The 9,904-nt window shown below is 42.3% G+C and overlaps 1 protein-coding gene across 3 annotated transcripts; it reads left to right on the forward strand.

Annotated features, from left to right (window-relative positions):
- Window positions 1-356: 356 nt before the first annotated feature.
- cnot4a (CCR4-NOT transcription complex, subunit 4a) lies at window positions 357-9,671 on the forward strand. Of its 3 annotated transcripts, none has more exons than XM_024281808.2 (13): window positions 357-631; window positions 2,848-3,070; window positions 3,300-3,497; window positions 3,723-3,809; window positions 4,015-4,116; window positions 4,295-4,420; window positions 4,502-4,626; window positions 4,706-4,912; window positions 4,987-5,044; window positions 5,121-5,376; window positions 5,494-5,985; window positions 6,274-6,507; window positions 7,771-9,671. In XM_024281808.2, exons 2-13 carry the CDS (start codon window positions 2,897-2,899, stop codon window positions 8,097-8,099), a joined length of 2,388 nt encoding a protein of 795 aa, XP_024137576.1. In that variant the 5' UTR covers window positions 357-631; window positions 2,848-2,896; the 3' UTR covers window positions 8,100-9,671. The 3 variants fall into 3 exon arrangements, with proteins under 3 accessions (XP_024137576.1, XP_024137577.1, XP_024137578.1); XM_024281809.1 differs by having other exon boundaries at window positions 625-763; XM_024281810.2 differs by lacking the exon at window positions 357-631 and adding an exon at window positions 1,105-1,234.
- Window positions 9,672-9,904: the final 233 nt, after the last annotated feature.

The following is a 9,904-nucleotide window of genomic DNA, read 5'->3' on the forward strand; positions in this document are numbered from 1 at the left end:
ACTCTTAAAAAATAGTCAGATAAAACTTTTGCAGACGTACAAAATTACAATTAGTGCATGTGGAAATCCTACAGCCATTAAATATCAGCTCTCACACAAGAAACTTAACTTTGATGTTAAGATTTTTTAACCAAGACATGTGTTTTACATTTTTTTAGCAACAGTTGGGATTATATTTTCATATTGAAACGTTGTTGATGATTATTCTCTGTATGATGTTTTGGTATTGTTTTATTGATGAATAAAATGTCATCTTTTTCTTCCATTAGTTATTTTTTCAGAATCCATTGAGTTAGATAATGGCACGCAAAAAAAGTTCATAAACTCCATCTCCCATAAGGCATCTGTTTTTTGCGCAGGCTCAGTGGCACCGAATACTTGCCCCACTCCCTCCTCCCTACTATAATGCTAGCTAAGATGGTGGTTTGAGCGTAATTTGTCTCAACAATACCAAGAAAAGACAGGGGCAAAACATCTTTACAACCTTTTAATTACAGCAGAACAACACAAGTATTGTTATATTAAGTGTCCATTTAGATAAAATTTGACTTTTCTGTTAGATTGGCTTTTAGTCCCCGCCCAATTTGGTGTGACTCCTTTGGAGTGGAATCCTAAGCTAAATACGGACAGGGTAAGTAACGCTAACATTAGCCAAGTCGCTAGCTCGAGTTCCTTCCTATCTCAGTAAATAAAGGGCGGGTGTGCATGTTACGAACTCTCGCCGACAGGAGAGTTTTGTCAACATTTCAGAATTGCTGTCCAGGTAATATTAGTGCACTTGGAGCACTGTCAGCTGTTTATTGCACTAACAATTTGCCTGCTTATATGTATTAGCTTGTGTAGGCCGCAGCGTTAGATAGGCTCCAAAACCTTGTACATTCTAGCGTTAAACTAGCATTCAAGCTAATCGCATAGCATTACCCAAGCTGTCATTTTTTAAAATGTATACAGCAGACGTCATTGGCGTTTTTCTCTTTCTTTCTCTCTCGTGTCATGACTTAATTTGTGTTTCGTGTGTTTTGTTTCTCTAATCACGTTTACAACATAACTGGATACCCGCCAGCAGTCTAACCGGCGTTCTCTACCAATTTGTTGCTAACGTTAGCTTAGCTCAACGTTAGTCAAAAAAACATCTGTCATAATGTGCGATCCAGAAGACAGAGCCGGTCTGTGTCCGCGAAGCTAAAGTTTCGAGCGGGGCTTATGTCTGGATTTTTGTTTTACACACGGTGATGTATGCGAAACAATCATACTCTTGTAAACGTCAGTATTATGTTAGCAGGAGGCTACCAATCACCCGAAAACGCTGGAAATACCTTAAATTGAACTTTATTTGGTTAACTATTAACAATCTGTGGTTGTAAATAGTCGCATCTGTCGTTAGAGATGTTGTCACGCAGAAACAGCGCTAGTACTGAGCTGCTATTCAACAGTGTTTTATTCGTAAATAAACGCACCAATTATATTTCCCTTAAGCGTCAATCGTGACGTGTAAAACTCTGTCAATCCACGAGAGATGTCTAACATCCGCTTGGACACTTAGCTGTCATCAGTTCTGTTTTAGATTGTTTCCAAAAACCTACTTTTCTGACTATTAAACACAGCCACTCATAATGAAGGCACTTTGGTCCAGAATCCCCCAGCATCCGTTGACTCCCTGAAGCCTGGAAGTATTTTCATCAATTTAATCCAAGTGGTGTGAATATTTTTGTAGTGCCAGGCCACCAGTCCTCTATGCCTGTTCTGTCATAGAGGACACCGAAACATGACTGTTTTTTTCTGTGCCTTTCAAGATCATTACATAACTTCTTGATTTTGGTAGTCTTAATGACATTTTTTATCCCCCTTTCAGATGATTCTCTTTGTAGAGAAAAGCAAACTTGTAATTGTATTATTTGTAAACTTTTTGCTATTTTAATTTGAAATTTATGGCTCCATCTTTTCTGTCATCTTGGGTTTGTTTTTCATCCAGGTTTGATTGCAAAGTCACTCATCCCTAACCTTGAACTAATTATATTTTAAAGTAGCTTATGTCTGTAATAATGTAATATATTTATTTTGAAATTCACTTTAATTGAAACTAGGGTAGACAAACTTGTGAAGTGATTATTTTAAAAGTATACTTGTCAAGTTCATTCATGAAAGAAGGTATATTGAAACATATTCTGATATTTATTTTGTACTTGACATACAGTGCCCCCCAAATTCCCACAATTTCTCTTTTCTGATGTGTTGAATTGTTGGGCTTTTGTTTTCATTTATTTAGGGCTTTTTATTTTTTTTATGTTTAAATAATGCTAGAAAAATCTTCAAGCAACCTGATACATCCATGTCTTGTTGATTTAGTTCAGTTTCTTTTTTAACTGAATAAATAAACATTGTACATCTATTTTCTTTTATTGTTGCTGCTCTATTTTGACCTTTTTTAATATATGATTTAAAAAAAATAACTAATTACAGACCTGAAAAAGGTCAGGATTCAATTGTTGCGTCATTTGATATATGAAATATTGTAAGTCTTCCTCATTGGTCAGTAATTTCTTCAGCTTTGGAATAGACAAAACATTAATCACATCTCTAAAGCAGCCCTCTACAGTTTATCTTTAGCTCCAAAAACTTCAGTAGAACATATTTTGTCCATTTTAAAACAATGTTTTGTCATTCTTTTTTTCCACTTATAAACTGCTACCACAAAAAGTTTTTTCTGTTGAAGTAAAATGTTACACCACTGATATTTATAGCAAATTGTTTCCTCACCTTTGTTTTATTTCTGGTAATAAAGACTGTTTTAGCCCCAAACCATTTTTATTCTAGTTAATTTAGGCCTTTCTTTCTTTATTTTTGCAGCCCTGTGCTCTGTGACCAGCCTCAGTGCCCACTTTTGCTTCACCGTAGGATGTCCCACAGCCCCGAATTAAAGGACGACCCCATGGAGTGCCCTCTTTGCATGGAGCCACTAGAAATTGATGATGTCAATTTCTTTCCTTGCACCTGTGGCTATCAGATCTGCCGCTTCTGTTGGCACCGCATCCGCACAGATGAGAATGGCCTCTGCCCGGCCTGCAGAAAGGTGATGCACAGAACTACGTTTATCACAAAAAGAAAAACTGCTTTATTTCTGCTCTGGTTTGGCGAAGCGATTGTGTTTGGATGCTTCACTTTAGTCTAGTACCAGTCTTTAAATACATTGATTAATTCATTTTTGTCCTTGCAGTTCAACAGTAGTTGCATTTTTTTTTTTTTTACATTTGAGCTTAAAATTCTGATTATGTTTTTTTTTCTTTTAATTTTTTGTGTAGCCATATCCAGAGGACCCTGCTGTGTACAAGCCTCTGTCACAGGAGGAGATCCAGAGGATAAAGAATGAAAAGAAGCAGAAACAGAACGAGAAAAAGCAGAAGGTGACAGAAAATCGCAAGCATCTGGCCAGTGTCAGAGTGGTTCAAAGGAACCTGGTTTTTGTGGTGGGGCTCTCGCAGCGACTCGCTGACCCCGAGGTGAGTACTGCATTGCAGTTCACAAACTACCTGTGTCACTGGGAGGTTGGGGATTCATGTAGTTGCAGCAACAAAAACAAAATGCTTACACCTAGTTTTTTTTTTAGAAATGGAGGGTCTGTAAAAATATGTGCACTTTGAGGGGGAGATCTCTTTTGGAAATTAAATTAAATTAAAAATTAAATAAAAAAAAAAAAGATTTTAACTTTTTGCATTTTCATACAGGTCCTAAAACGTCCTGAATATTTTGGGAGGTTTGGGAAAATCCATAAAGTGGTCATCAACAATAGTACATCTTATGCAGGTTCACAGGTAAGTTTTACTACTTTAAGAAATGTAAAGTATTAAAAGCTAATAGTGTTGTTATTGGTGCAGTTTTTATTTAAAATAAGAAAACGATACGTCTACAATCTTTTGATATTGAACATCAGTTTAGCTTGTGTGCACAAAGAGCCATGGGATGTCTGTTTAACTTGTTTGTTTACTTAACATGCTATGTTTGCGCTTTGCTTTTCAGGGGCCCAGTGCCAGCGCTTATGTCACCTACATCCGCTCTGAAGATGCTCTAAGAGCAATACAGTGTGTCAACAATGTGGTTGTAGATGGCAGAACACTTAAGGTGAGAAATTCATTTTTCACAGTTTTATTTTTCCTCATTCATTTTCAGGCTCCTTTTAGAGCTGTTGCAAATACAGCTTTGTAGTTTTAAATTTGTTTAAATTATTTAAATTTTTTTGGTTTGTATTTTCTGTAAAATTGAGCTTTTCTTTATCATTACATCTTGTTTTCTGTTGCAGGCTTCTTTAGGAACAACAAAGTACTGCAGTTACTTCCTCAAAAGTATGCAATGTCCAAAACCTGATTGTATGTATCTACATGAACTGGGGGATGAAGCGGCTAGCTTTACTAAGGAAGAGATGCAGGTAAAGTGTTTCTTGTTTTCTTTGTTGGAAAGCAAATGTTTTCTAACTTTTCACTTAACATTGATGTGGATCTGCTTGTAGGCTGGGAAACATCAAGAGTATGAACAGAAACTCCTCCAAGACCTCTATAAAATTAACCCAGGCTTTCTACAACCTCCAGCTTGTGGGACAGAGAAGTCAAAGAATAAACCCAACTCCACACAGAGGTCAGTTGATTTTTTTTTTTTTCTTTTAGCCTCAATGAGTACAAATGACTGATTTATTTGTTTCCCTTCTTTCCAACAGAAGCAACAGTAGTAATGGTAAAGATGGGTGGCCAACGCTTTCAGGACATAGCAAGCTGCCAAACGGGCTTTCAGAAGATCGCAAGTCTCCTCCACTTCTAGATTATCTAGATCAAGAAGCTAACAATTCAGACGGGCTAGAAACAGAGTTGGGCCCCGGCCAGCTTACGGCCTTGTCCCCTTTTCCCTCCAACTGTGATAGCAACAGGTAAGACAGGCCTCCTCTTTGAGAAAAATATGTCAAATCCTCAGAAAATCATTTTTATCTTTTTAAATCTGCAGTCCAAATGACAAGCCTTCAGACTCAATTGGTATGGTCAATGGAGATACTATACAACAGGTACAACCACCGTCTAACATCAAATGATTATGACAGGAAATCAAATGTTCACACATTTCCTTCTTTGAATTTCTAGATGCCCACCAGTGACTCCCCCTCCCCTCCCCCGGGTCTAACCAAACCCGTTTTGGTGGTGCCCATTAGCATGTCGGACCTCCCGGCCCGCTCGCCCTTTGAGGGTGCATCAGCTGAGTCTCAGTCCCTCTTTTCAGACAACAGCAACTTCAAACATCCCAACCCCCTCCCCGCCGGACTTCCCCCTTTCCCCAGCTCCCCCCGCAGCAGTTCTGACTGGCCCATGGCCCCCGAACCACAGAGCATCTTCACATCAGGTAGTGCAAATATACTGCAAATCTCCTTTAAATTTAATGCAGGTAAAGTTTATTTAGAGCCTTTACAGTAGCTATGTGATGGAGCTCTCCTAAAGTCTCCCTTCTCTTTTCTTACAGACACAATACCAGTGTCTTCTTCCACAGACTGGCAGGCGGCCTTTGGATTCGGCTCCTCCACTAAACAGCAAGACGACGACCTGGGCTTCGATCCTTTCGACGTCACCCGCAAGGCTTTGGCCGACTTGATAGAAAAGGAGCTGTCGGTGCAAGACCAGAGCCCCCTGTCCCCCGGGCCCCTCGCCCAGGGGGCCAACCACGGTCCAAACCTGCTACCATCCAACCCCAGCAGCTCCCACCACTTCCCCAGTGGCCTGCCACGCCTTCATCAGCTTCATCACAGACCCATGTTCAGCTTCCCCAGCGGTCACAACAGTCAGGCCAGTCAGCAGCAACAGCCCCCTTCTGCTAGACACCCCTGGATGGGCTTACCACCAAGAAATAACTTCACACACTTGAACCACTCAGCCGGCGCTGCCTCACATAGTAACTTCTTGGACCTGAATTTGCCCCTTCAGCACAACACAGGGCTAGGAGGAATCCCCATCTCAGGTACCAGACACTCAGGTCACCTTGGCACTTTTTTTAAGTGTCCTGTGAAAGCTGTGTATGTTCAAACACAGAGTAGATGTGCTGCATTAGGAAGTTATTTAATATCACAACAAATGAGCTTTGCCTGTAGCCTGGAGATACTTGTTTTGATCAGTGTGTATTGATTTTTGCAGAGTGCAGACAGACATATTGGTAGTTGCAGTTCTGCACTTAATCACTTTGTGTCGACGATGTTCTGTCGCTTAAAGATCTGGTGGTCTAACTCCTCTGCTTCCTGTCTCTCTGCAGAAAACAGCGGCTCTATAGACGGCTTAAATGTGAAAGAGTGGCAGGACGGCCTCAGAGCTCTTCTACCCAACATCAATATCAACTTTGGTGGCCTCCCGAACTCCTCCTCCTCTTCATCCTCCTCGTCCTCCAACAGTGTTAACCACATCGGTGGGCCGCCGGGGCCAGCAGGCATTTCACACAGTCTGAGCTGGGATGGCACAGCCAGCTGGATGGATCCTGCCATCATTACAGGTAGAACTACCATCTTCAAATTTTTAAATTGTTTTTCTCTGAAAAGTTGTTTACAGTTTCAACTTCTTGCTGAGTTCACTTTAATACAGTCACTCTGATTTAAGAAAAAAAAGAGACCAACTATAAATGGAGATGTATTTAAAATGAGCCAAATCAGCAAAGCAGAAGCGACAGTATTGACTTTCACCTCATTAAAACAGTACACTGTTCTGTCATTTATTGCAAGAGTTGCGTTCTAAAATTAACCCACAACAGACAAAATCTACTAAGTAGTTACCTTTGTTATTATTTTACAATTATTATGGATCTTTCAAGGCTGTAAAACCCCTGACTATACACTTAATATTCTTTTCTCTAACAGACATTTTTACACTTTTCTCTTGTCGAAACTCTCAAAGTACAAACCTTTTGAAGTAAAAAAGAGTCCGATATTATAGAATAAAAACAGAGATGAAAGCTGAACATATTCTGTACAGGACACAGAGCGACAATAGTCAATAGACAATAGTCTACAACCAGTCAGGGAGCAGAACACATTGCACTGAAAGGAAAAATAAACTCAAGAGTGCACAGAAAAAAAATCCACTAAGGCTAGAGGCACAAATACAACTCCCACCACGTCATGGGGAGCCAACGGCAGAATCTTTAAGATTTTATAAAAATCGTTGCCATGTTTATGAATGTAGATAGCAGCAGTCAGGCGGCAGTCATGTTGCTGTCATGCGGCAGTCAGGTTGCTGTCATGCGGCAGTCAGGTTGCTGTCGGGCGGCAGTCAGGTTGCTGTCGGGCGGCAGTCGGGTTGCTGTCGGGCGGCAGTCGGGTTGCTGTCACCCGGCAGTCGGGTTGCTGTCACCCGGCAGTCGGGTTGCTGTCACCCGGCAGTCGGGTTGCTGTCACCCGGCAGTTAGGCGTTAGGCCGCAGGCGAGTTGCTGTCAGGAGGTAGACGGGTTGCTCTCAGGCGATTGCTGTCAAGCGGCAGTCAGGCGGCAGTCAGGCTGCTGTGCAAAATAGCACCGTGTGGCCACCTGCCCAATTTGCAGAAAAACATGCATTTAGATTGACGAGTTCTGGCATTATATAACAGAGAGACTGCAAAAGGTGAACCGCGATATGAGGGGCCATTGTAATTCACTGAAATAAGTATATATCATATTGTTAAACAGTTTTGATAGTTTCAGCTTTTTAACAGCTTGAAGTTTGTTTTGTCATCATGATCTCTCTGATTGTTTCCTCTCACTCCCCTTTGACCCCCCTCCCTTAGGCATCCCAGCTTCGGCAGGCAACAGTTTAGACTGTCTCCAAGACGACAACCCACCCCACTGGCTCAAGTCCCTGCAGACACTCACAGACATGGACGGCCCCGCCAGCTCGGCCGTGCCCCCTCCCCAGCCCCTTCACAGCGGCCTCCTCGACGGTCATCTCCCCCTCCATCACAGAGCTGCCAGCGGCTGGGCTCCCTACCTGCCCCCTCCCACAGCCAACCCAGTCAGCCAGTTCCACTCCCCCCCTCCAGGCTTCCAGACCGCCTTCAGACCCCCAGGACAGCCCGTCACAGAGCTACTACAGAGTGCCGCTGTGGATCGCCACTGAGCACAGACTGCAGCAGACACCCATCCATTCCCCCCACCACCACGTTCTACCCACCAATCCTGTACCCCCCTCCTTCCTTCAATGCAAAACACACCAATCTGCAGAGAATGAAAAATTAACAAAGTAACAAACTTGCTTTCTTCTTTTCTCTTCCTTCGTGTCTACTCTGAAAACCTGTTTGTTTTTGTTTTATGGCACAAACAATCCCTACCCTTCGTCTGCTGCCATCACCACTCCTTAGGCATAGTTTTGGGCGTAACATGGGATTCATTGTGTAGCTTAGTGTCATCGGAGAGCACAAGAATCGGAATAGCGTGAAGTGCCCAGTGGTAACACAAATTAACTCCACAAACTGGCAAGGAAACAAATTAGCAGAAGGGAGGTCTCTTTAAAAAACAAAAACGCAAACTAATGATTAAGCATGAAAACATTTGTGTTCTTTTGGAAAGTTGAAGTCAGGGTTAGTTTTCAAGATGAAAAGCAAGCTGTGAATCTGCTCTTTGAAGCTTTGCCCCAAAGATCATCATCATCCCCACTCTAAAGAGACTGTGAAACGGTTCAAACGTACAGACGTGGTATAAACTCAGTGACGTAAGAGAGATCAGAAAGGTTGGCACTTTTTTTCCATTTTTCTTTTTCTTTAATAAAATTAAGAGAAGTTCAGATTCGGCTTTAGGGTGAATGGAAGGCAACACCAATCAGTGGAGGGCGCAGGCTATGCATTGGCTCCCTGTTCAGTAGGTGTACAAATGGCCTGCCTGGAAGGCCACTTTGCTCATACTCCCTGTAGTCTGGGGCTTCCACTTGCCCCATCCAGCTAAAGGGAGATCTTTCTTTTTTTTTTTTGTTTTGTTTGCTGAACCTCTGTATCAGAGGGTGGAGCACAAACCTCAACCACAGGGAGCCACGGCTGTGGGAGATCTGGCGCACACAACCTGAGCTAGGGTTCGACTCGCTCACAGTGCCACTGTGTGGCACCTGCGGTAGCTAGCCCTAGCGCGGACAGCCTCTGCATCGACGGGACGGTGACTGATTGAGAGAAGATATCTGCCAGTTTAAACAGTTGCAGTTCACGAGGCCTTAAAACAGAAAAAAAAAGGTGAGAAAAAGCTGCAGTGGAAGAGGCGTGTCTGTGACTGCTGAAAAAATATGCAAGCCTGTATGTGACTTCGGCAGCTGAATGCGAGCGTGCATCACAACAGAAGACGATACCAAGTACTGTAGAAGGGAATCAAATGAGGTCATTTGACAGAAAAAAAACATCCTCTGACCACCATCGCCCCTTTATTTTTCATTTCTTTACAAAGTCTTAACTCTGATTCGTGTTCACACTTTTGTCTCTCTTTGCCCCTCCCCTCCCACCACCCCCATCCCCCCATTAACAGTATTTCACAAAAAATGAACAAAGTCGTCCAGCAAAGAAACCAACAGAGTCATGAAGTGGGTTTTAACATGATATTTTGCGAGGAAAAATTAAAAAAACAACAACAGCTCGGAGGCGCTTAAAGAACGTGAACTTTCCTCTGCAGGTCTGAATAAATGAACCTTAAATAAACTGAAAACTCAGCTACAGTTTTGTCTGCTCTTCTGTTTGCACCACCAGATTCAGTTTCTTCACTGACGCCAACCCTTATGCAGTACACAGCAACTGTGGGGATAATTCTGAGAGATCACAGAAGATCTGTTCTCTTATCCTCCACTAGGGGGCAGATGACTCGAGAAGGTCGCTGGTTCAGGCAGTCAGGTCTCAAGTCAGGCTCACAGGATGTTAATGGCAGACTAATGAAAATACGTGTGATTTAGTC

The sequence above is a fragment of the Oryzias melastigma genome, linkage group LG6, assembly GCF_002922805.2.
Source record: "Oryzias melastigma strain HK-1 linkage group LG6, ASM292280v2, whole genome shotgun sequence".
NCBI classification, from domain to species: Eukaryota; Metazoa; Chordata; class Actinopteri; order Beloniformes; family Adrianichthyidae; genus Oryzias; species Oryzias melastigma.